This window comes from Hypanus sabinus, chromosome 4, assembly GCF_030144855.1.
Source record: "Hypanus sabinus isolate sHypSab1 chromosome 4, sHypSab1.hap1, whole genome shotgun sequence".
Lineage (NCBI taxonomy): Eukaryota > Metazoa > Chordata > Chondrichthyes > Myliobatiformes > Dasyatidae > Hypanus > Hypanus sabinus.
Genome location: NC_082709.1, coordinates 145,456,331 through 145,483,931, shown reverse-complemented (window position 1 = coordinate 145,483,931; position 27,601 = coordinate 145,456,331). Strand labels below are relative to the sequence as shown.

General features: G+C 38.3%; 1 protein-coding gene and 1 long non-coding RNA gene across 2 annotated transcripts; one reads left to right on the top strand and one right to left on the bottom strand.

Annotated features, from left to right (window-relative positions):
• Positions 1-2,403: 2,403 nt before the first annotated feature.
• LOC132393261 (uncharacterized) lies at positions 2,404-12,083 on the bottom strand. The gene is made up of 2 exons (XR_009511809.1): positions 11,944-12,083; positions 2,404-2,982 (listed from the first exon to the last, which is right to left on the bottom strand). It is a non-coding gene; the product is annotated as an uncharacterized LOC132393261 (long non-coding RNA).
• Positions 12,084-12,147: 64 nt separating this feature from the next.
• On the top strand, positions 12,148-25,896 carry fundc1 (FUN14 domain containing 1). Its single transcript, XM_059968280.1, has 5 exons — positions 12,148-12,241; positions 14,875-15,031; positions 17,691-17,766; positions 22,753-22,881; positions 25,328-25,896. The coding sequence occupies exons 1-5, from the start codon at positions 12,226-12,228 to the stop codon at positions 25,403-25,405; spliced, it is 456 nt and encodes a 151-aa protein (XP_059824263.1). The 5' UTR covers positions 12,148-12,225; the 3' UTR covers positions 25,406-25,896.
• The last annotated feature ends 1,705 nt before the right edge of the window (positions 25,897-27,601 follow it).

Sequence of the window (27,601 nt, the reverse complement as noted above, 5' to 3'; positions counted from 1 at the left end):
AAGTATAAAAATCATAGAAAAATGACAATGGGAGATTTTAACCATCCAGGTATAAAGTGTATCAATAGAGGAAGGGGAGATGCCAGCATGCATTGAGGACAATTTTGTGGGTCAGTACATTGCTGGGAAAAGATAACTGGACTTCAGAAATCAGCTTGGCCAAGTTGAGTAAGCATCAGTAGGGAAACATCTAGGAACCCTACCACCCATCCCACAATCCCAACAACTGTCGGGAAGGAGGTACAGGAGCATCAGGACTAGGACTGCCAGATGGGGTAACAGCTTCTTCCCTCAGGCTGTGAGACTAATGAATACCCTGCCTCCATTGAGGTCTTTTTACTAGGACAGTGAGTTATTCCTATTTACTGGTTATTTGTGCTGTGCACTTGACATGCATTTTTATTTATATTTTATTAACTTATTTGTGGTTATATTTTGTTTTATGTACTGTGGGTGATATATATACATACATTTTTGTGGGTGCACTGTGGTCCTAGAGGAACATTGTTTCATTTGATCGTATATAGGTTTGGTCAGATGAAAATAAACTTGAATTTGATCTAGGAAAGAGTGATCATAAGTATGGAAATTGTTAGGGAAAAGGATAAGACCACTTCACATTCTTCTCCATACTCAATTAGAAATGGACCATTTTCAGTGCAATGAATAGATCCAGTGCAACTAAAATGCTGATACATGGTTTTAGTCTGAAGGGTCGCTAATTCTTCTCTCCCCATAGATGTTGCTTGACCAGCTGAGTTCCTGTAGCAGTTTATTTTAGTTTTTTTTTATTTTCTAAATTAACATCAAAGCTTAGCAGGAAATACTGCAGTTGGGGAAAATAGAAGGCTTTAAAGGTAAGTTAGTTTATTATTGCTGCATATACTGAAGTACAGAGAAAAACACATTTTGCTTACTAGTTACACAGATCAATTCATTACAACCATATATTGAGGAGGTACAGGGTAAAGGAAGAACAGAATGCAGAATTACAGAGCAAGTGCACTACAAGAAGACAATAAGGTGCAAGGTCATAAAAGATTGTGAAGACAAGAGTCCATCTTTTGTAGTGGAAAACAATCATCTCTATCTTCTACCTAACTGGAGACAAGAGATAATTCTGGGATGGGTCGGGTCTTTGATTATCCTGAGTGCTTTACAGAAACAGCAAAAATTGCGGGCAGAATCCATGGAGGGGTGACTGGTTTCTGTGATGTGCTGAGCTGTACCCACAACTCTGCCGTTTCTTGTGGTCACGGGTAGACTGGTTGCTATACCAAGCCATGACACATCCAGATAGCACGCTATTGGGAAAATTGATGAGGGTCTATGGTGACATGCCAAATTTCTTCAGCCTCTTGAAGAAGTAGAGATCCTGCTGAACCTTCTTGGCTGTAGCATCCATGTGATTGGGCCTGGACAGGTTATTGGTGATGTTCACTCCCAGGAACTTAAAGCTCTTAACCCTTGCAACCTCAGCACTGTTGATGTAGACAGGAATACATGCATCATCCCTCTTTCTGAAGGCAATGGCCAGCTCTCTTGTTTCCCTGATTTGACAAAAAGGTTGTTGTCATGCCATCACGTTACTGGGCATTTTATCATCTTCCTGTACTCCAACTCATTGTTAATCTGAGATACGACCTACTATAGTGGATCGCTTGTAGATGGAGTTAGAGAAAAATCTGGCCACACAATCATAAAGTAGAGCATAGGCAGAGAGTGCAGCCTTGTGGGGAAGCAGTGTTGAGAATAATCACAGGGAAGGTGTTGCTGCCTGTTCTTACTGATTACAGTCTGTTGGTCAGGATATCAAGAATCCCAGGACTAGGTGACTGGAGATGAGTTTGCTTGAAATTATAATATTGAAGGTAGAGTTGTAGGTGGCAATGTTTTAGCTACAATTTAGGTATAATCCCACTAGGGAAAAAAAGGATGGAAGTAAAACCCCAAATGTCAAGATGACAAAAAAGTCAGGTTAAAAAAGGGTATCTAAACGATCGTGATACAAGTACAAACCATAGTAATTATAGGAAGTTCAGAGGGGAAGTGAAAAAGGAAATAAGAGAGAGCTTGTGTGATACACAATAGGCTTGTCATTAAGACTGAAGCCCATTGGCTAAAAGGTACTAGGGCAGCATAGATAGAACATTGAACAAGTTATAGGAAACAGAGTGATAGCAAGAGATTATTTCTCAGACTAAAAATATTGCACAATGGAGATCACCTGGCAGCAAACATAAAAAAGAATCTAATAATATTTTAACAATTTGAATAGCAAAAAGGTTGTCAGAGGAGACGGAGTGAATTAGAGATCAAAAATCTACTCAGAGGTTATAGTAGAAATACTAAATGAGTACTTTGCATCAGTCTTTACCTGAGAGGGTATACTTGAGATTCTGGATTAGGTAAAAAGGATAGAAGAAAAGTTCAAAGTACATGTAAATTTATTATCAAAGTACATATATGTCACCATATTCAACACTGAGATTCATTCTTGTGGTCAATAAATTTTTAATAGAATAATAACCATAATAGAATCAATGACCGCACCAACTTGGGTGTTCAACCAGTGTGCAAAAGGCAACTAAATATATAAATAAATAACAACTATTATTTTAAAATAAGCAATAAATGTTGAGAACATGAGGTGAAGAGTCCTTGAAAGTGAGTTAATCGGTTGTGTGAACAGTTCAATGATGGGGCAAGTGAAGTTGAGTGAAGTTACCCTCTCTGGTTCAAAAGCCTGTTGGTTGAGAGGTAATGACTGTTCCTGAACCTGGTGGAGTGAGTTCCGAGGCTCCTGTACCTCCTTCCTGATGGCAGCAGTGAGAAGAGAGCGTGTCCTGGGTGGTGGGGTTCCCTTGTGATGGATGCTGCTTTCCTGTGAGAACATTTTGTGTAGCTGTGCTCAATGGTGGAGAATATAGCTATATTTAAAGTAGAAAAATCAGCTGGTCCAAATAGGATACATCTTTGTTGCTAAGGAAACAAACAATAGGAGCAAATTGTAGTAGTCGGCAAATAAAAACAAAGTACAGCAATAAACTCAATACCACAGTTTAATACTAATTTCTTACAGCCACCTTGATCATATCTAATAGATAACTTTGCATTCTGCAGATGAGTTCCTAGTCTCTCAAATCTTCTACCTTCCTTTAAAACATAGGTGTCAAACTCAAGGCCCGCGGGCCATATCCGGCCTGGCATACAATTATATCCGGCCTGCGAGGTCATTTTAGATAGATCTATTATTTTAATTATTAATGGCCCGGCGATATGAAGCCTATGATTGTAAGTTAATACCAATCATAAAAATAATGCTTGCTCAGCAGTATTCTTCATAAGAAACAGAATTTGTGAAGTGAAACACTTTGTAGTTATAGCAGAGACTGAGACACATGAGAATAAAGGCTGAAAAAACAGAGGCAAAGAAAGCTGCATTCGCACGCGCCCGACTGATCCGGCCCGCATGAAGCTGCATTTTGCCCAATCTGGCCGTGACCTAAAATGAGTTTGAAACCCCTGCTTTAAAATATTCCTTAAAATCTGCATTTCATCATGGTTTTTGGTGGTTTCCCAATTTCATATGGCTCCATGTCATTTTTTTGCTTGCATGGGCCTGTGAAGCACCTCAGGATATTTGGGAAAATAATAAATATTAAAATGTACTTGATTATCTCCAATTTCTGACGCATTTCCTATGTTGGGAGTATTTATTTACTGTTCTATAGAAAATAGTCTAAGTTGGCCATATGCTGTACCTCCCATCAATGTAAAAGATGTTACAAATTGCAAGTTAATACAATGAAATGCTTCATGTAACCTCATTGGACTGTTTTCAAATATTCTGCAGTCTGGTCAGCAATCTAGGGTTGAAGTTTGCCAGAAACTAGGTCTTCTCTCCCAAAACCACAATTCCAGAGTACCGTGGACAGCAATGGTCAACTCAATGCACTTTATAGTTTACACACGACTGTTTAGGCCAACTATGATAGTGGCACTCAGAAAGGTGAACATGGGATCTTTGGTCAACTTTTGAAACAGGTGGCTTGTAGATCATTATTGTTTTCAGAAATGAATAGGAATAATAGGGGGAATATCAGGGCCACTGCTCCTGTACAGAAATTGGTAGAACTGAGTTCAATTTTGCATTGCTATAAGAAAACACTATCTTTATTTTCTTTTATTCTGGGTTGCTTGTATATGGTGGCTCTTGTTTTCAGTTGGATTTTTAGGGAAGTGAAACAGTTACATAGAGATCAAGTTATTGGACCAGCAACCAGAAGTTTGGATGACTTATTTGAGAACATGAGTTTCAATTCCACAAAGGTAAATGACATTAATCATTCTCTTTTGTCCATCTCACTTTGTTTAGCCATTACCTTATAAATCTCCCATCTTTTGCCTAATCCTGAGGTGCATCCTTGGATGTTATTGGATGTCTAATCTTAGACTGTGTGAAACTCCCAGCATCTGTGATCTATGTCTTGGAGACTGATGTCAGAACATCCTTCAAGAGGGTAAGCCCTCACAAGGAGTCAGGCCCCAATGGTGTACTGGCAGGGTAGTGAAAATCAGTGTCGATCAACTGTCTGGAGTCTTCAAGGACACCTTCAACCTCTCACTGCTTCAGTTAGAGGTACAAAGGGGCAGCAATCATACTGGTGCCCGGGATGAGCAGCCTCAGTGATAAACACCATCATTCCCTCAGTACTAATCAACAAGTTTCAAAGCTGGGCTTTTGTACCTCCCTCTGCAACTGGATACTCAACTTCCTCATTTCTGAACCGCAGTCAGCATGGATCAGTAGTAACATCTCTTCCTCACCTATGATCAAGGATGAGTGATAAGCCCACGGCTCTACTCTCTGCACTAGACACAGCGCAAACACCATCAGTAAATTCTCCACTGATACCGCTGTTGTTGCCAGAATCTCAGAAGGCAGTGAGTCAGATAGATCAGCTGGTTGAATGGTGCCACAACAAAACCACAACCTCTACATCAGCAAAAAAAAACTTGTCTAGGAAGTCGGGAGAACACACTCCAGTCCTCATAGAGAGGTCAGCAGTGGAAAGAGGGAGCAGCTTCAAATTCCTGGCTATCAACATTATAGTGGATCTATCTAGGACCCAGCACACTGATGCAATCATGAAGAAGGCATTCCAGCAGCTCTACTTCATTAAGAGATTGTGGAGATTTGGTGTCACCAAAGACTCTTACAAATTTCTACAGATGTACAATGGAGAACATTCTGACAAGCTATGTCAGTTTGGTCTGGAGGCTCTAAGGTTCAGGATCGCAAAAGGCTGCAAAGGATTGTAAGACTGCCAGCTCTACCATGGTTCCAAACCTCCGTCTGTCACGGACATCTTCAAATGATGGTGCTTCAAGAGGCAGTATTCATTGTTAAGGACCTTCACCATCTGGGACATGACCCCTTCTTATTACTACCATCCAGGAAGAGGTACAGGCGTCTGAAAGCCTACATTCAATGAAAAGCAGCTTCCCCTCTGCCACCTGTCCATGAACACTACCTCATCACTCCTCTCTTGCACTCTTTATTTTTGTAGATTATTTCAGTTTTTATATCTTGCAGTGCACTGCTAGCTAAAACAACAGATTTCATGACATGCTGTATGTTAGTGAAAATAAACTAGATTCTGATCCTAAATAAGCTGCAATAGCTAATTACCCTAGCAATCAGCATATGTTTTATTCCCTCAAATAACAGTTGATTTTTATCAGGGTCAGTTCTTGCACAATGGACCAATGGTACTTCAAGTTGACTTAGCATTTCCTTCCAATATTGTTTACGCTAAAAATGTAATGTTATGAAAAGGCAGAGAGAAATCAAGAATAAATTAATGTAAGTTTGTCTCACTTCCGTCAGGGAAGAGGCTATGCAGCAACTATGCCAGGACAACTAAACTCAAAAAACAGTTACTCCCCCAAGCCAACAGGCTGATCATCATCTCACCAATCATCTAGAGAGTTCAATAACATCCTCAACCTCTCAACTGCTTCAAAATGACATTCCAAGAAGAGCAGCAGGGTGAACTGCCTCAACAATAATCATATCTATTGTGATGAAGTGCTGTGAGAGGTTGGTCATGGGCTAGAATTAACTCTTGCCTGAGCAAGGACAGGACCCACTGCAATTTGCCTACCACCACAACAGGTCTTGACACCTAAGCAATAGCAAAACACACACCGGGCTGCACTTTATTGATTATAGCTTAATGTTCTACACCATCATCCCCTCAGTTCTAATAAAAAAGCTTCTAAGGCTGGACCTATGTGGCCATCTCTGCAACTGGATCCTCCACTTCCTTATTGGGGAACCGCAGTCAGTGATGGTAATAACATCATCTCACTGACAATCAACATAGGCACAACTCAAGGATGTGTGCTTAGCCCACACCTTTATTCTCTCCCTCCAAACACATAACTGTGTGGCTAAGCACAACTCAAGCACCATCTATAAGTTTGCCAATGACATCACTGTTTTTGAAGTTTGGGCAGATCTGGTATATCATCAAAGACTTGCAATTTCTACAGATCAATGGTGAAAAGCATTCTTACTGGTTGCATCGCTGCCTAGTAACTTATGGACATGGCCATGAGAATCAACAACTGCATTTCCGAAAGAAGGAAGGAGATGTGACGAGTTCACCCGGAGGGCCGGTTCTCAGAACTATCCGATATCTACCCCCAGTTCCTGAATCCAATAACCAACACAAATCTCCGCAGTCATCTCAGGAGGAACCCATGCAACTTGAAAGAACCCTTGTCTCCCCAGCAGAGCGAGAGACATATGACACAACAAAGGTTTTGCTTATACTGTGCTAAGGGCAGCCACTTCAGAGTCATCTGTCCCGTGTTGTCAGGAAACTCCCAGGACCATCCAGTGAGGGGAGAACTGTTACGGTCTGAAATATCACTGCCATCTTGTCAAGTCCAAGAGTGATTTCCCCATCTCTATTATTTTGAGGGATACATCAACATTCTGTGAGAACCTTGGTAGTCTCTAATTCAGTGGACTGACAGAGAGAATTCAGGTTCCTAAGGTATGCCTTGACTAGTCTATCTCTGTTATGGCCCTGGATGCTAGACCACTAGACAGAGACAAATCTCTTACCTTTCTGTTACTCTCAATTTGACTATTGGAAGGCACGAGGAAATGATTTGTTTCCTTTTATTCATTCTCCAGACCTTCCCCTAATCCTTGGTTATCCGTGGTTACGTCTTCATAATTCTTTTTTTTTTTTTTAAATAATTTTTTATTGCATTTTTAAATGATTACAAAGTATGAAAAAAAACAATGTATATAACCCATACCCCCTCCCCTTAACCCCTCCCCCCTAACTGCCCCTTAGAAAAAAAAGAAAGAAAGAAAGAAAGAAAGAAAGAAAGAAAGAATGCCTGGTGGTTGGAAGATCTCCACATGCTCCATGGAGTTCGTAATAATTTTAATATGTATATTTATTTCTTTCCCCTAATAACCAATTGTTTCATCTTAAAAGCATCTATATATTTAATCCTATCTTTTGTAAATAAGGGCTCCAAATTTTCAAAAATGTTTCATATTTATCTCTTAAATTATAAGTAATTTTTTCTAATGGAATACAACCATAGATTTCTTTCTTCCAAGAATCTATACTTAAATGTGAATCCGATTTCCAAGTAACTGCAATAGCTTTTTTGGCTATTTCGGATCAGTGTTTCCGATGTAACCAGGAAACTGGTACTTTTTTACATTCGACATGGTCTTGCTCTAAAATTCAACCTTTTTGGACAAATTTAAGACTTTTACTGGAACAAATTACAGGAACACAATTTCCTCATAATCCAATATTATTTTTACTAGGTGATATTGAAGGGATAAAACCGAAACTCAAACTAAATAAGTATCAGAAAGAATTTATAAAAATTGCACTGGTCTTCATAATTCTTGGATAAACTGGTCTTCTGGCACCGTTCAGGGTTGGCTGACCCGAATAAGTGCCTTCCTAGATGTTCCACGACACCTTCCCAAGTTCCTGAGTGATCTGCTGTGAACCATGTCAAGTTGTCAGTCGAGTTGCTTCCTGACTCCTCAAGACCGGACTTGAACTCAGCGGAGTTATTTGGAGTGCCTTCAGAGTATTCAGGTTTGTTGGAGATGTTCAGTAAGAAGAGAGCCATTATGCTTCCTCCATATAGGAACTATGATTGTGCCAACTGGTACATGTCCTCCCAACCTGGCACATATCCTTCCCAGGGGAGGCTCTGTGCCTTCTCTGCTCCCGAGAGGCAAACTACAGAGGATTACATTAAAGAGACTTTGACATCTGGGGTTATCTGATCATCCATTTTTCCATCTGGAGCAGGATTCTTCTTTGTAGCTAAGAAGGATGGCAAACTGAGACCATGTATTGATTACAGAGGTCTGAATAGAATTCCTATTAAGAACTGTTACCCACTTCGTCTAATGAACACAGCATTTGAGTTGTTACAAGGAGCCATGGTCTTCTCTAAACTAGACCTCTGAAATGCCTACAACCTGATCTGGATCGAGAGAGAGAGATGATTAGAAGACAGCCTTCAACACTCCCACTAGACAGAATGAGTGATGCCATTTGGTTAAGTTAACATTCCAGCAGTCTTTCAGACCTTCAAGAACAATGCATTCTGGGAGATGCTTAACCACTTTGTCTTGTTTATTTGGACAATGTTCTTATTTTTTCTCAGTTGCTTGAGAACCAACTTTTTGTTAAAAGAGAGTGAATTTCACTTCCTTGAAGTTTCTTTTCTGGGTTTTGTCATTTTGAACAGGAGTTTACAGATAGGCCCTGAGAAGACTCAAGTGGTACAAAATTGACCACAAACTACATCGGTCAAGCAGCTCCAACAGTTTTTAGGGTTCACCAATTTCTATCAGTGCTTCATTTGCAATTTCAATACAATCGCAATTCCACATACCAACCTCACTGAAAGGCCCGTTCCGTTGGACTCCGAAGACAGAAGCTGCTTTCTGCATTCTCAAGAACAGATTTACCACTGCATCTGTACCTGTTTCCCTGATCTGGACCTAGCTTTTGTAGTGGAGGTTGACACCTTGATCATCAGAAGTGGAGCTGTGCTATCTCAATGAACCATTTCAGACCAGAAGCTTTCATGTGCCTTCTTCTCCAGATGTTTCTCTCCCGCTGACATGAACTATGATATCAGCTTGCTGTCAAGATGACATTTGAAGAATGGAGACATTGGCTGGAAGGAGCGAAATACCCCTTTTTGATTTGCACCAATCATAAGAACCTAGCTTATATCCAAGATGTCAAAAGACTGTAGGTACGCTCTTCAGTGTTCTTCAATAGGTACAATTTTTTCATTACGTACAGACCTGGTTCCAAGAATTGGAAACCAGAGGCTCTTTCTAAGCAGTCTGAAATGCCAGATAAGGAGGAAGTCCCAGAGACCATTCTCCCCAATTCAAAGCTGGTGGCTCCCATTAGATGGGGGATTGATTCCATGGTGTGGAGGACCCTGGATAAACAGGAAGTTAATTCCAGCAATGGATTACTTGGCGATATCTTTGTACCTGTTCCACACTAAGGTATTGAATTAGGGGTGTGCCTCCAACATGGTCAGTCACCTGGTAGTTTCCTGTACTTTGGAGTTTACAAGCAGGCGGTTCTGGAGGCCAGGCATGGTCAATGATGCCAAAGTCTACATGCGATGTGTGTGCCCGGAATAAAGAAACCAGAGCACTGTTCCAAGGGTTTTTACAGATTCTACCAATTTCCACTCATCCCTGGTCTCAATTTCAATGGATTATTTTACTGTCCCGAGGGAATACTGACATTATAGTTGTGGTGGACTGGTTCTCCGCTTATCAGTCTGTTCCTCTCCCCAAACAAACTATGGCATTGGAGATAGGCAAGCTGATGATGCAATTCTTGATTCATAGCTTCCCCTGCAAAGATGATGCCATCTCTGTGCTGTGGTTTGCTCTAAATCCTGACTAAAACTTTTCTGGAATATTGTTTTAATTCCTAAAGTTATCGAATTGCTTGAAAATGACTTTCTCAAGAATCTTGCCCAGGAAGGGAAGATTTGATATCGGCCTGTAGTTAGCTAGTACCTTGCTATCGAGGTTTGACTGCTGCAATTTTGAAGGTATCTGGAAGAACTCCAGTTTCAAGGGATGTGTTAGTAATTTTCCTACAAGATTTGAAAACACTATTAAAAAGTGTAGTAGGGACAGGGCCATGACAGCAAGTAGCAGGTTACTTTTTGTTACAATCTTATAGAGTTCTGAATTTAAAATACTTGTAAATTTTGACATGGGTGCAATCTTTTTACAAGGTTTACTATAGAGGTTACCAGCATCTATAGCTATACTCTCCAGTAATTTTGTTGATAAAAAATATTGTGAATTCCTCACATTTTATGGCAGATGTTTGAGTGAGGACATTATAGGTTGAGGCAGGTTCAAACATATGGTTTACAGTCGAGAGTAATATTCTTGAATCGCCACTATTCTCTGTAATAATCTTGGAAAAATTGACTCCTCTTGTAGAGTGTACAGCAGTGTTAAAGGAGGCTAGATTTTCCTTGAAAATATTATGATGGACTTCCAGCCCAGTTTTCTCTCAGTTACTCTGCATGTCTTGACTTCGCAAACAGAATTGTTTAACCATAGCGTTGTTTTACTTAGTGATGTATAACACAATGAGTGTTAAGTACTTTAAAAATCCCAATAAAGGCCTTGGATATACTCAGCATTAGGTGATCTTTTTGGGATCAATTTGCATTGCTGAATATGGAAACTTTTTCTTGTTCCACAACACAAACTTATTACAGGTCCCAAAGCAGAGAAGGAGAGGAAATGTTCATACTTTTCAATTGAAATAGATAAGGTAAAGCTACCTGAGAAATACTGGCAGTGCCATGGCAAAACTTTCACATTGCTCAATCTAAGTGCTAGGAAATACATGATTTTCTTGCAAATACAGCAATCCTGAACTTGCTATCCAAACTCCCACCCATGTCCACATAAACTTGCTGTAATTCACTATCATTTATGCTGATGCTTCAACTAGCATGTCCTATAACAGGTTAGACCTGAGTAAGGATCTGCAAGTCCATTCATTTTGAGGCAACTTTGCATCAGCCAGGAAGAAAAATAAGTAAAAAGCTGTTTCAAAAAATGATTATTGTAATGTTGTTTTAAACTGTTGTTCAGTTATTTAATTTATAATTGTTATGCCGGTATTAACATGACAAAGCCTGTATTATGAACCTGCCATCTGTAGAGGATTTTCTCAGCTGTTTCAGTTGAAATTACACTTGCTCACCCATTTGACCAGATTACACTGTACAAAATGTTGGTGCCATGAAAGTTCTCCAAGAATGTGGATGCTCTAAATGTGGGGTAATTGTGTTCTCAGCAGCAAGTCCAAGCAATGAGTTATCCTTTGGAAACCTGATTGAAGAAGTTGCTGCATTCTGGTGTTAGGAGAGAATAATGGACATCTCAATGGAACCATGCTGTCCAGAACAGTATTCATCAGTGACCACAGGCAATCAGCACATTAGCACGAATTCCCACGCAGACAAAACACAATGTATGACCTTTTTAAACGCGGGTAAAGGTACAAACCCAGTTTAAATTGCAAATACAGTCCCTAAACCAGTTACTTTTTCCCAGTAGTAAAACTAATCAACACCTCCACCCACTAACTCTACCACTTCTGTATTATTTCCTGTCAGTCACCTTATGTACAGCTTAGCTTCACTTCATAGACATAGAATCAGTTGATGTATATAAGCTATTTCATGTGCTTGTATTCATTGCGTTTTGTGCTGTATTATTTTGTTCTCCTTACACGTGTGTACAGAAAATTATATTAAACAATCTTGAAATATTAAATGACTGAACGTAACATAAAAGACTACCTCCAGGGCATGAGGCTGACTTGTATACGATCATGACAGACAAGATAATCTGGGGCATCCACATATAACAAGATAGCTAGCTCGAAAAGTCGATCCATCGAAAATAAGGTGTTCAATAATGAACGCTTTTGTGGCGATACCGAGATTACGCCAACTGCATCTCGGTGTGGACACCGTCCCACCACTGTGACGCCCAGGGGAGGCCCGGACCGCCCGCCATTCTGACCCCATCAGTGTGTGTTTCCGGGTCAGGAGCGGAATCAATGACAGATTGGCAACAGTATGGCGGAGCGGGGAGGTAGGTAGGAATGGCGGCGGTTTATTTCTCTCTGCTTATCGGGAACATCGCACACAGAAAAGTTGTGGCATTACGACAGCATACTATAGGATTGTATGGTTGAAAGAACAAGCTTATTTTTAGTTTGATCCTTGCCAATTAAGTACGTATGCATTATTATAGCAGATATGCAATTGTTGTGACCAAAATTCTTACGAGCTTGATCAAGGACATTGCAGACCTTTTAGCCGTAAAATTGTTTTACGATGGAAAAAAAAATTACAGTTGCTCTGGTGTATTTAATGTCAGAACTGTGTCATATTGTTTCTGACGTAAATCAGAAAACGCAATGCAGGAATAGTAGATAAAATATACATCATTTATTAATGTTTAACTGTTTTAGAACGGTCCATTGCAAAAACTAATGACTAATTCAAAATCTGGATGTTATTGCATAAAAAGGTTATCGACTGTATGATATTATTTTCTCAAATTATAGATTAGGTTACGTGGCCAGCTTGTGTTTCCGTCATATTTTTACATTTTTTCATAACGAAATGAAGACACCTGAAATGAAATTCCCTAAACTGATATTTTCTCAAGACCTCAAAACTATGGAACTTCTTAATCATTTTCTTGCTGCTGCCATCTTAAAACTTTTGAATCTATAACATCATTTCTGTCTATTATGTGTTACAGTTGTTCATCTTGATTTCTCAGTTCTTAAAACGTTTTACGAGTTTATTTATGTTGAACAAAAGACATATTCACCAACTAAAATATGGTCAACTAAAACATGACAAGTTTGAAAAACACCTTAACATGAAGCAATGTATATTTAAGACATCTATGGGTCACATTCTAAGCCAAATTTGTGATTGTTTTTTACATATGATAGGAACAACATGCAGTAAAATATCACAAAACATTTCACACAAGGAATAATCAAATATAAGTTGAATTTAGGCTTTTAGAATCAGAAGCATTGTACATTGTTCAGTTGTCTCTAAAATGTAGAATATGTTATGCTTTTTAACTATCCAGTTCAAGCATAGACCAAAAATAATTGACAAATGTTATTTGAAACTATTTAATAAGTTTTTAGAAGGATACAAAATGTTCACCTGAGTCTACAAATTAGTTTAATTCCCAATTTGGAAAAATAGCGTTTTTGATTGCACAGTGCACTCACCCAGTCAAAACTAAATACATGATCTTCAGACTTTACAAAGTTTACCATTCTACTAAGGTGAAATTGGAAATAACAATTTGCTCCAAACATTTGGAAAACTACCTCGATTTTTTTCCAATTTGCAGTATAATTGAAACCTTTGAATTTATTTGAAAATGATTGCAGTTCTTGAATATCTCATTTTGTGTTGTTGAAAAATACCATTTATTACTTTATATTTATCCTTGTATACTCACATTTTGTAAACTAAGACATCACTATGATTTCCATACCGGAGGAAATGTTTTATACTTGAGAACAATGAAACATATAAGTAATATACATTACTTTTGGGGCCTAAACTAACATTTTTCTCAACTAATATATCCTGATGAAGCATACTGGCCCAAAACGCCAACTGTTTACTCTTTTCCATAGATGCTGCTTGACCTGCTGAGTTCCTCCAGCATTTTGTGTGTCGCTTTGGATTTCCAGCATCTGCAGACTTTATCATTTTTTGTACCATTTAAAAATTTTTGCTGCAACTATTCTAATTGGTTTTGTGGTATATTAACACATTTACTGTGTGCTGATCTGCAACAGCTGTTATTTATATGTAGACCCTTGGTGACTCAGCAGGGCTTTTTGACTAGCAAAATTTTGCAGTTGTGCTCAGTCCTCTGCTTACTATTTTTCTCTTTGTAATATATTTCAAAACATCTGCTGGCATGCTGTCAGAATGTCACAATTCAGACGGCATGAACCAGTCTGCAACTTCCAGGAACACACCAACCAATGGTTCTTCACAGTATTAGCATTTTACTTCACCTGTTTTAATCATGGATACTGAAACAACTGTATTCTTTTCACCATCTTAGCTGTCTCAATTGAGACAGATTTGCAGTTATGACTTATGACCACGCTAACAGAAGGCAATCTATCCAGTCTAATCTCATTTTCAGTACTTGGTCTAAACCTTAAAGATGATATTCCAAGCATTAGCCAGGAAATGTTTCAATGTGGTGAATATTTCTGCATTCAGCACCCCTTTTACTCTTTGAGTATTAGATTCCTGGCACTATCTGGGTGGATGAGTTTGTTCCTTAGCTTGTTCATTCACTTTAAATTTGAGGACCTGGTTTATTAACCTGTAAAATAATGAAAATAAGGGTCCAACTTGGATAAACTAACTCTGGAAGCCCAGAACTTAATTTAGGAGTAAAATAAACTGATTTTTTAACCTAATAGTTATGTGGAAAAGTACAGAGACACTGATCTACTCATACTTTTCTGACATCATCCAGAATAATAGTTTTTTTTTGTTTCATATGAATGCAGCTCCAGCATTGCAGGTGGAACCAAGTCATCAATTGCTCATGACTTTGAACAAACCTTCACCTTTTCTTTCTCATACTAGCTGCTTTTTATAAGAGCTTGTCAGCTGTGTGGCAGAAAAATTAGTAATTTTATGTTCTCTCATTAGGCCAAAATAGTGATGATGAATCCTATGAAGTTGTAGATCTGAGGGAGTATTCACGACAACATGCGTGGTGGGGCCGTGTTTTCGGACATAATTCTGGTCCAGTTGCAGAGAAATATTCTGTAGCTACTCAGTTAATGATGGGTGGTGTGACTGGCTGGTGAGTCTGTAAATGTATTGCATGTCAAATTTAACATAATTAATCTATTGTTACAATTCTCTTCCTCATTCCTTTCATGTGTGTCTACGTGGAAGCAAAATGAATACATAAATTGCTTGAGTGAAAATGCCCTTGGGAATTGCTTTATACATACATCCAGAAGCCATGATGATTTTAAAACAACATGGCATCTGCTCAAAGTCTGATATTTGAAAAATTAACTGTTTCCCTTTCTACAGATGCTAGGTAACTGTAAGTTTTTCCAGTGTTTTATATTTTTGCTTCAGATGCAGTTTTGTTTTGATTTTCATATGTTTTAGATGCAAGTGCTATATAAAAGACTTATTTAAATGAAATCATCACAAACAGCACAAACAGTAAATCACGTGTTTAGTTTCATTTTACACAATTCAGTTTGGTGTTACATGATTGTATGACAATCCTTATTCTGCTAATTGTAATGGTCCTATATTGAAATAGTTTGAGTAAACTGGATTTGTAGCATGTAACTAATTAAGAGGATATAAAAATGTGCTGAAGTTCACACAAATGAGATTGCATAGAGCGTTCATATAGGAAATGAGATTGGATTGGGAATATCTACTAATGTTGCCATAAGGGATTTCTTCAATTCTCAGTTGACTTTTGCAGTTTTTTCTTTTTCATTTCAATTACAATAGGTTTTAGTTATGTTCCTTTTGTATAAAGAACATGTGTCTGTCATTTATAAAACTGTTAACCAGAGCAGTTACTTACTAAGAACAAAGTTCTTCTGTAGAATTTACTTGTTCTTAATGGAATACTGTTCCAAGAACGGTATGTACTCTTTTCTGCAGGAATAGATGTTGTCTGTTGTTGCTATAATCTTTTGGAGTTCCTGGTTGCTAGCCATTTTAATTTCGCTCCCAGTCCCACACCAAACTGTGTGTACTCGGCCTCCTTCATTGTCAGAGTGAAGCCAAATGCAAACTAGAGGAATGACTCTTTTTTCCCCCCACTAGGGGTTAGTCTACAACCTGACAGTATGAACATTGAATTATCCAAATTTAGGTAAACTGCTTCCTCTCTGTCCCTTTTTCTCTCTCTTTGACAGAGATGCAACACTGAGCGTCATAGGAAGTCATTCCTGCTTGTGGCTATCAAACTTTACAACTCCTCCCTCGGAGTGTCAGACACCCTGAGCCAATAGGCTGGTCCTGGACTTATTTCCACTTGGCATAATTTAGTTGTTACTATTTAATTATTTATGGTTTTATATTGCTATATTTCTACACTATTCTTGGTTGGTGCGACTGTAACAAAACCCAATTTCCCTCGGGATCAATAAAGTATGTCTGTATGTTCTGACCTGCCCAATTCCTCTCACATGTATTCAAGCCTCCCATTACCTTGTTTCTTTGCTCACCTCCATTCACCCTGTGTGGCCATCACCCACATATCTAACACCCTCTCTCCCTACTCTTCACGTTTGCCCACCTCACCTCTCTTACTTGTTTACACGCTGTACCTTCCTGTTCTATTGGATTCCATTATCTGTAGCCTTTTGTTACCTCCCAACCTCTCTTGCTGTGTCCACTATTCCCTCCTCCATCTGCCTATCTACTTCACCTGGATCCACCTTTCAATTGACATTTCTTGTTACACATTTATTCCTTACAGAGATGTTGATTATCTCTCCTCTATCTTTCAATCCAGATGAAGAATGTCAATCTAAAACCTCAACTGTCCATTTCCCTCTGCATTGCTGCCTGACACACTGTTTTTCCAGCTTTTTGTCTGATGTCACATAAATTACCAACTTTTAAACCCAATACTATACTTAGAATATGACATTATCTCAGTAAAATGAAAATAAAACTGAAAGCTGTTAATGTAAGGGAATTCACGTAGAGTATTACATTTGCATTAGTCTCTTTCATTCTCTTTCACTTTTGATGTATGAGATGGAACTCCTCGAATCAGCATCAGAAATATATCCAAACAACATTTTGTACAGTGATCTAAAAAGTAAGACCACTAAATACTTAATAAAAGCAGAAAACCTGCGCAGTTTCCAAACAGTTAAGAGGCATTCATTTGATCACTTATTCTGATAGCTCTGAAGTTCCAAAAGGGAGATGGACTAGTTCTTACTTATTTCTAGTAATTTGAAGTAAAGCTTTAAGTGATACCAATTTACTCTACTATTTATAATTGATGTTTCAACCAGAACATTATTCTGAATACCAGTGTGTAATTCTAATTTTGGCTAAAAATTTGGTCTGTTGGCTATCATGTTTCCTCTTCGAAAAAGAAAATTAGAATAAAATTAACTTTTCACAGAGCTGAGGTTTAAGCTATGAACAAATAATCTTGAGTTGATTACTCATTTGTAAATTGAAAAAAGAAAGTCCAGGAAAATTTAGTGTAGGAAGAAATTAAACTGGAAGTTTAGTGTGTACCTTTACTTCATCGTGTCTGAAAGCAAAATATGGCAGATGCTGAACATTGGAAATAAAAATAAAAAACTCGGACAATACTTAGCAGGTCAACTGCATTTATGGGGAGAGAAACAGAATTAATGTACAGTTACTGACCTCCCCTTTCTACTGAATCAAATAATAATTTTTGTTTGATGTGAGCCTGAAGTTAAATTTACATCTCATGTTTCTGCATTTAGGTGTGCAGGCTTTGTATTTCAGAAGATTGGCAAGCTAGCGGCTACAGCAATTGGAGGTGGATTCCTTTTGATGCAGGTAAATGCAGTATATAGATCTTATTTTTGCAAATATTTGTGGAGAGGTTTGATAGCCTTAGTGTTAATTAAGTGGGACTATGGGACTGCTTTAAAGTCAGTAAAAAAGGATCTATAGTAGGTGAACTGCACACAGCCAAACCAGAGTAGCTTAAAAGAGAAATAAACACTCAAGATTTTTTCAGATTTAAACCAGAGCAACAGTGGTAGATACAGTTACCTATTTTCATTCGACGACTTATTCCACAGGTTCATTCTATGTCGTAAGTAAAAGGAAAGTGTCAACCAATACCAGAACTGGAATCAGAATCAGGCTTATTACAGCTGATGTACATGCAGTGGTCACTTTATTAAGTATATCTGTGCACCAGCTTGTTAACACTATCAAATCAGCCAATCATATGGCAGTAACTCAATGCAGACGTTGTGAAGAGGTTCTGTTGTTGTTCAGACCAAACATCAGAATGGGGAAGAAATGTGATCTAAGTGAATTTGACCATGACATATTTGTTGGTGTCAAATGGGGTGGTTTGAATATCTCAGAAACTGCTGATCTCCTGGCATTTTCATGTGTGACAGTCTCTAGAGTTTAAAGAGAATAATGCAAAAATCAAATCAAAATGAAAAACATCCAATGAGTAGCAGTTCTGTGCCTTGTTAATGAGAGAAGTCAGTGAAAACTGGCCAGGCTAGTTCAAGGCGACTGTAACACAGCTAACCACACGTTATAACTGGTGTGCAGAAGAGCATCTCTGATTGGATAATGCATTCAACCTTGAAGTGAATGGGTTACAACAGCAAACGACCACGAGCATGTAGTCAGTGGCCACTGAGTGTCTGTCATGGGCATTGAGTGCGTGTTTTCAGGCTTCTGTACCTCCTCCCTAATGAAAAGCAGGTATGTCCCAGATGGTGAGGGTACCTAATGATAGATGCTGCCTTATTGATGGACTGCTTTTTTAAGATGTCCTCAATGGTGGGCAGTGTTGTGCTCATGATAATACCGGCTGAGTCTACAACCCTATGCAGCTTCTTTAGTGAGATTAAGTAAGAATTAACCTCATTGGTGAGACTAAAGTTAAAGATCTAATGCTAGTTTGCTTTTGCAGAAATCATTGCAGCAGAGGAATCATTATCCTGTTGTACTTATACATGCGGTGATTCAAACTTTGAAGTTAACCATTCTCCTGATTGCAACAAAGTAGCAAGGAAGTGTACAGGATTGAAGTGTGATATATAGAACCTGGAAAAAAAATGCTGTATGCTCTCTTACCTATTAGAATAAGAAAGATTATTAGATGTCAAAATGCCACCATTAATGTTTGATTTTTGTGGAAACTGAATGCCAATTAGCTTGTCCGTCCAGTGCTACTGAGCCCAAGGCCAAGCCCATTGTTTGAAATCAGTGGCTGTTTTAAATTTCCATTTGAAAAGATATAAACTTTATATCTGAAATTCAAAATAAAACTGAATGGATACTTTAATTGTCCTTTCGGAGAAATAATATACAATGGATTCCAGTTAATTGGGGCAAATTGGGACCAGTACATTATGGCCCAATTAAGCAGCTGCCCAAATTAGCCAAGGTTTCATGGAATTAGTTAAAAAAAATAAGACAAACTACTGTTTAATTTGGTAACAAATTATGTATTTAAGTGAAATACAGAACAAATTAGAACACTACCAATACTGCTGGTGGTTGTCTGTCATATCTGGCGATGATAGGAAGCCTGTGCAGGAGAGTTTTTAACATGGAAAAGCCATTGCACTGGGGCAGTTCCACTCTCTTGACCTCGGAAGTCCAGGTCCCGTGGAATGAGTAGACATTACATCTGGGGTCTTCCCTGGTTGCAGTGGATACCATAATTTCTGTGCTTCGTCTTGCACTTTGCTCTCCACGCAGCTTTGCAGAACTCCCTTCCAGGCTTCTGGATCTCAATGTAAAACTCATCTGCCCAGTCCACCAGAGCTGACTTCACATGTTGTGACAGGCATGTCCTGATCTCACCACCTTCCCTCACCTGGTTTAGTCCACCTGTCAAAGCAGTGTACTGCCATGTGGCCACTTTACATGCAAACAGCTACTTGGAGCCATAGATAAGAGCTATGTGTGCAGTGAGAACCAAAGGTAGCATTCGTGTTGATTGTCATTACCTTCAAATTCTTCCTGGTTCTTAGCTCGCTGAAGTAGTGAAATCATTTCAATTCCACTCTCAGCTATTTCAGGCATCTCCAAGCTTGAATGCTTGAAACTGCAGTGAGCAAAATGGTTCTGAATTGTCTTACTGCTTACTTCTCATCAACTATGTGACAAAAATCACTGCTTTTAAACATATATACATGCAACCCACACAATTTAAAAACTCTTCATTCTAAGCATGATGTAGTTAGAAAATGTTTGGCAATGGTTTCTTGCCCCAATAAAGCAGCATATTGTCCCAAATAAATGAAGGGAGTTCTAGCTATTTTTTTCAATTTGTTTTGGTTCTCTTAAGAGTTGTCCCAAATCAGTGGCTGCCATGATTACCCAATGGCCCAATTAACCAGAATCCACTGTATTATCAAAGTCTTGATTGAAGTTAGAGTAAAAGTTGTAGAAAAAGTAAACATTGATAAAGGGGCTACTTGAAAGACTGGCCATGAAGTTAATCCTTTTCCTGTCTGGATGGCTGGTGTCCAATGTTTCTTGGGGAATTTGGGATTAAGAATGCTTTAAAAACTTCCCATAATTTCCTAATGGAACATAATTTCTGTGTACAAAGAGTAAGAACATGCCTTTAATCCCTATATTGATCTTCACAATGGTGAAGATTTTCAGTACACTGACCAAGATTCAAGATTCAGATTTACTTATCACATGTACATTGAAGCAAAAAGTGAAATGTGTCATTTGTGTTAACAACCAACACACCCGAAGATGTGCTGGGGCAGCCCACAAGAGTCACCACACTTTTGAACACCTGGTGTTCAAAATCCGTAATAGGCAAGTCCTCGTGTCGGCCCCAAATGTCGGAGATTGAAGTTGGTGAGTCCAAATGCTAGTGCCTGAGGTTTGAAGCTCCTGGGGTGGCATATCTATAAGACCAGCCAGGAATGCCTCCCCCAGTTCGGCGGGTCCCAGGGTTGGAGGTTTGGATTTCGAGGCCTACAGTTCCAAGTCCCATGATCAGTGAGTTCTGGAGTCGATGCAGAAGATCAGAAACTGAATTCAGCGAGTCTGAATATTGAGGCTCGATGGTCAAAGCCACTGGGTTGGTGTGTCCGGAAGTCGGAGGCTCAATGTCTGTGGGTCTAGGCTAGAAACTGGAGGTTGGAGGCCTGGAGGTACCCTATCCTGTCTGGATGTGTGAATGGGTAGGTGGGAAGGAGGGAGGATAAGAACTGGTTTTGTTGCTGTTGTTGTTGCTTGTGTTGTTCTGTTGAACATTATGAGCATGCTATGTTGGCGCCAGAGTGTGTAATGACGTTTGCTGACTGCCCACAGCACATCTTTGAGTTGTGTTGGTTGTTAACACAAACGATGCATTTCATTGTATGTTTCAGAGTAGATGTGATATATAAATGAATCTGGGATAAATTGTGATGTAATAACCTGACTGAATATATTGTTGAGAAAACAAAAGTTTAACGAAGGGAATGTAGTCGATGCCTTTCATATGGGTTTTCAGAATATTTGACAACATTCAAAACAAAGGCAGATTAACAAAATGGAATGAAGCAGCCAGTAGCAACGTAGACTAAAAATGTCTTAAGCACAAAAAACAGTTGTGCTAAATAATTTTCTATACTGAAAGGTGGTGGTATGCCACAGGAATCAGTGCCATCGCTGTTTCAAAATTTGCAGAAGATGCCAAACAGATGTGGTAAACAGTGAGGAGGATAGTGACAAACTGCAAAAAGGTTCATGCTTGCATAATGGATAGAGAAATACTGCATGAAATTTAATACAAAAGGAGTGCAAAATGTTGTATTTGGGTAGAAAGACTAAATGGCTCACTTCTGAGAGTAATGCAGAATCAGAGCATTTATGTGTATAAATATTTGCATATATAATTTATATATAAATTATGTACATTAAAATTGTGTGTATAAATCTTTGAAAATGGTTAGACAGTGTACTGGGGGGTGGAAGGCTGTTGCACTAGAATGTCCAGGGAAGATTTAATAGAGATGTGCAAGTTTATGACAGGTTTAGAAAAGTAGTAGCTGCTCTTAGTGGCGAATGGTTTAGGGATCAAATTATGATATATGGGGTTTGTAAGCTTTTTGCTTGTAAAGATTAGGGTAGTACCAATCTAAGAGTCACTAAAGGTGTTGAAACAAAATCGGAGGGAATTTGAGAAGCAAAGGAAAATAACTTGAAGGGCAACAGGAAAGAGCAGTGGAATATAACTTACTGAAATGCTATTCAAGGTGCCAGCCTGAGTTCCTTAAGCTGAATGGACTCCTGTTCCAAAATAATTTTATGACTCTAATCTGTAATTTAGTTATTAGAAATATAACTGTGATACTGGAGATTTTGGATTGAGGGTATTGATCTGAGCAGCACACTATGTTGAAAATCCAGTAGTAGGAACAGAAGTTTTGATAGCTGAAGTGAGATGTTTTCTCATCAATTGACTACTTGGTGGAACAATACTCAAACTACATGATTACAGTACATAAAAGCCACAAGACCTTTTGACATAGGTACATTTTTCATATTTATCTAGAACCGTTAAATTTCCAGAGAAACTTCTATGAAAAAATGATATAATAGGCACTAATAAATCTTGAGCTTTCTGTTAAATCAATATTGCTTAGTGCAAGTTATCAATTGAAACTGTGTAAAATATACTTCATTTTCTACAGACAGCCCGATTATCCACAATAGTGTGACACTGCTGGAAATAGGTGTTTGAATTTGTAAGTCTGGTGTAAGATCTATGGAACATATTTAAAATATTCAAAGAATTGTTACGAAACTTTGTTCATTTATTGTTTTAAGGTTGCAAATCACAGTGGCTACATTAAAGTAGATTGGAAAAGAGTTGAGAAAGATGTAAATAAAGCCAAACGACAGTTGAGAAGAAAAGCGAATAAAGCTGCTCCTGAAATCAACACCTTTATTGAAGAGGTGAGAAAAGTGAATATTTTCTGAACTCTTAGTACTCTAGCTGAAATTCAACAACCCCTCCTCCCCATCCCACAGCCAAATTGTTGTCCATGTAATTTATTGATCTCACTATCAATGTCACAAATGTGACCAGCCAATTTACAAAGAAGGGACAGCAATAGTTTAAAGAATACATATTAATTTACTACTATTTGGTCAGTAGGCTTTGCTGCAGAAAGTTTCATAGCTCATAGTTTGTACAGTAAGGATCACAAATTTCTTGCCCATGGATTGTAAATCCAGTTTGAATGCACATTTGCCCTTTCTTCCTTCATTTCCCCCCCTCAAACTAAAGGACTTTTTGTTAGAGCCAAGTTGACCTCCTTTGGCTGAGGAAGCAATATCAATGTTGATTTGTTGTCCACTGTCATACTTAACTGGTGTGATAGGATGGAATTCCCTTTTTTTGATTGAGGGACTATTTTTTATTCTTTAGTCTGACCCTTTTAATATTTGACATGAAACATCTTGATCAGATCTCATTCAGAGATTTGCCTAACTTGATAAATAACTATTAGAGAACTTAGGCAGGAGGGATCATGAATTTGCAGATCATGGTGACATGTAATTCTACTACTGCAAAAAATCCAAGGCAGAGCCTCTAATTTTGGGCTCTTTCCCATCTGGCATGCAGGCCATATCAACTGGACAAAGAAAATTCTTCTCACTTTGAAAACTGGACAAAGATAATGGACTGGATGATGTAATAATATTGTTGGAAATCATAAAGATGATTAAAGTAAAAAGTTATAGTCTGTCCTGAGCTTTATAGGCTCATCAGGCTGGTGCTTATGCCGGTTTCCATGGTGCGAAGCAACTGAGAGTACGAGATTCTTCCCCCCCCCCCCCCCCCCCCCGATAGGACGCCAGTCTGTTGCGAGGTTAACCCCCAGCATTTTGCCGGTACCCATTTTCAGCTGGGTGGACTGGAGCTGTGTGTGGTTCGGCTGGGACTGAAACTCACAACCTTCAGATCACTAGCCCAACACCTTAACCACTTGGCCACGCCCCACGTATGAGATTAAAGGACATGGTTTTAAATTTTCGGTTATAGAAAAAAAAAATCCTGCAATAAGATGAAATGAGAAACCATAAGTATTTGCTCTTTAGGAGTCACTTATTTAGACATTGGCCATCTTATTACTTAAGAAGTTATAGCTGATTGAAGTGGTTTGTGTTAAGATAAATTGATACAAATTGAATGGCATTAGAATTTCTGTTCATGGAAAACAAGCAACTGATGTATTAAAATAAACATTTACATGTTGTCATTGGTACGCAATATGTACTTCTATCAATCTAAACCAACATTAACCATCAGACCCTTCCCAAACCTATGGAAACTGATGAAGGAACTATTCCATATTCTACTGTGGAGTGTTCCATCTTCCATCATCCTAAGGAAGTCAATATGGGTCCAAAGTAGCAAGGTGCTTGACTTTAACATGCAAACACAAGGAAATCTGCAGATGCTGGAAATTCAAGCAACACACATAAAATGCTGGTGGAACGCAGCAGGCCAGGCAGTGTCTATAGGGAGAAGGGTCCTGACCAAGGGTCTCAGCCCGAAATGTCGACAGCGCTTCTCCCTATAGATGCTGCCTGGCCTGCTGCGTTCCACCAGCATTTTGTGTATGTTGCTTGAGTTTAACATGTCTGTATTCTCCTACTTCTCAGTGTAGAAACTGCAAAAAAAAAAGGATGCTCTGCCATAATCTCTCTCCCACCACCCTCCTTCTCCCTGAAACCAGATGTACGTTTGTAGTTACCTGGATGCTTGCTTCTTTCATGTATTGAATTAGAGACAGTAGAACCAAGCTGTCTGATAATGGATCACCTACCTGATCATTTAACAATAGTGATGTTAAGGAATTTTGGCATATGCAAGAGATCGTATTTGAGGAATATAGAGCACGATAAAGAAGAGAGCATATGAAAACTGAGAAATTTTAAATTATATCATTGAAGTTTTTTTTAAAGATGAAGGATTTCTCATTGGACTATCCAAAATATTGATATTCTGTGATATTTAAATGTATGAACAGATAAAATTATCTCTTTAGATTGCATAATTGTTTTGTTGAGAGACAATGATGTTTATAATTTTACTCTTTTAAGTGCAAAAGATTCTTTAAGAAACCTTGCATATTTTAGATCTTAATTTGGAACAGAAATTGAACATGGCTTTAAGAGTGCAGTCTTTGATCATAATATCTCTTTACATACAAAGCTTTGGATATCTAATAATAATCTAGCATACATTGAGTTTTAATGGCCTTTTTCTGAGTGATGCAACATTATCATGTTCTTAAATGTGATAAAATAGTATTAATATTGCAACATTGTTTAAAAGAAGATCTCTCTTTGAATTAAATTTCTTGAATGTGTATTGTTTTACCTCCCACAGTCAGCTGAATTTGTAAAGAAGAATATCGTGCTGACAAGTGGTTTTGTTGGGGGCTTTTTATTGGGTCTGGCCTCGTAAAGTATTTCCGACTATGCAGACACAGTAACAACTATGAAGACAAAACTACAGTTTGGTCCTGAAAATATACTGCACCAAACCAACAATGCTAGCATGTCAGTATTGCAGCTTCCCAAGGAACACTGGAGAGTTCAAGCCACACAATGAAATATTAAAAGGACAAAAATAATCATCCTGCACTTTTGATTTTAGTTAGTTGAATTGATGTGGTATAATTTGTATAGTAAGAAAAGCTTTAAATTCATTTTTGTGGGTTTTTTTGTATATTTTTTTCTTGTTATCAGTTCATGCTGTAAACATCTCAAGCCAAATATACTGTATTTTCTGTTGTTTAGACTTTTTACACAGTATTTAAAACTTTAAAAAAGAAATCTAATTTGTATATAAAGAGCTTATTATGTCTATCTGTAATTTAGTCTGAGGCTCTGTCATATCTTTACAAAATGCAACAGTCAATTTTCTTATTAATTAAACACTGCTTTTGATTTTGATATTGATTTTAAACTGTCAAACAAGGATAATTTTGCAAATATTGTTTATGTTTATAGTCATCCTATCTAACCAGCTCTATGTTTTAAAATGATTCCAGGAAAAACACAGTTAAGGCCTTTTGCTACTGGAGTTTTTGCAACTAGTTTTGATTGGCCAGAGAACTTAAATTTTAATTCTCAATCTAGCTTACTACAAGCAATGCTATTTCAAAAAACCTTGAGTTCTGCTGATCTCCCTGGCTTTTAAAATTATTTGCTTGGGAAGTTTGCCACCCATCTTCAGGGCCTGACAAGATGTCCCTTTAGACCTTGTGGGAGGCTAGTGCAGAAATTCCAGGCTTCCTGGCAGGTGAGGTTCCAAAGGATTGGAGGATAACCAATATTGTTCTGTTGTTCAAGAAAGGCTCAAAGAATAAACCAGGAAATTGTAGGCCAGTGAGCCTGACTTTAGTAATGGGTAGATTATTGGAAGGTATTCTGAAGGACATGATATATAAGTACTGTAGAATCTCTTTAATTGGGACGTATCGGTACCAGTAAATTTTGGCCTAATTAGCTGAAGTTTCATGGAAATAGTTAAAAAGGTATAAAAACATACAAGCTACCATTTAACTGAGTAACAAATTATGTATTTAAATAGAATACAGAACAAATTAGAACACCAACCATACTACTATAGTACAACTAAATTGTATATTCCTCCTAATAGTTATTGATGGAGGAATTCATCCAGTGTATGCTGTCATGTTCTTTTGATTGACTGTAAATGAACAAAATCAGTGCAGACACCTAGTGAAGATAATGTACTGCCTGCATCCATTACTTTCAATGATTGCATCTTCTAAATCTTAATTTTCATTGTCAATACCTTCAAATTCTTTGTAGTTCCTAACTCCTTGCAGTAGTAAAATCATTTCATTTTCACTCCTGGCCTTTTCTGGCATTCCCAAGCCTGAATGCTTGAAACCACAGTGAGCAAAACAGTTTTGAATTGTCATATTGGTTCTTTCTCGCCAACTATTAGTGACAAAGATCACTGTTTTTTGAACACAAACACATGCAACTAACAGTATTTTAAAACTGTTTGTTCTAAGTGTGCAATTGAACCTAGTTAGAAACTGCTAAACAACAGTCTCCTGTCCCAACAAAGCAGCTTCGTGTCCCAAATAAATGAAGGGAATCCCGGCTATTTTCTCAATTTGTTTTTGTTTTTTTAAGAGTTGCTCTAAATAAGTGGCTGCCCTGATTTAGGTAACCAGAATCCACTACTTGGATAGACAGTCCTGATTAGGGAGAGTCAAAAAAGGCTTTGTGTGTGGTGGCACACACAAAATGCTGGAGGAACTCAGCAGACCAGCCAGCATCTATGGAGAAGAGTTATCACCAGTCCTGATGAAGGGTCTCGGCCTGAAACGTCGACTGTTTATTCGTTTCCATAGATGCTGCCTGGCCTGCTGCGTTCCTCCAGCATTTTGTGTGCGTTGCTTGGATTTCCAGAATCTGCAGATTTTCTTGTTTGTGGTGAGTTATGTCTATCCAATCTCAGAGTTTTTTTCAGGAGGTCACCAGGAATGTTAATGATGAAAAGACTACATGGATTTTAGCAAGGCCTTTGACGAAGTCTCGCATGGGAGCCTGGTCCAAAAGGTTCATTTGCTTGGCGCTTAGGATAAAGTAGTAAATTGGATTCAACAATGGCTTAGTG

Coding starts and splice junctions, on each gene's coding strand:
- fundc1 (XM_059968280.1), top strand. Junction 17,767..22,752: donor GTGGATTCCTTTTGATGCAG/GTAAATGCAGTA, acceptor TATTGTTTTAAG/GTTGCAAATCACAGTGGCTA. Junction 22,882..25,327: donor TCAACACCTTTATTGAAGAG/GTGAGAAAAGTG, acceptor TACCTCCCACAG/TCAGCTGAATTTGTAAAGAA.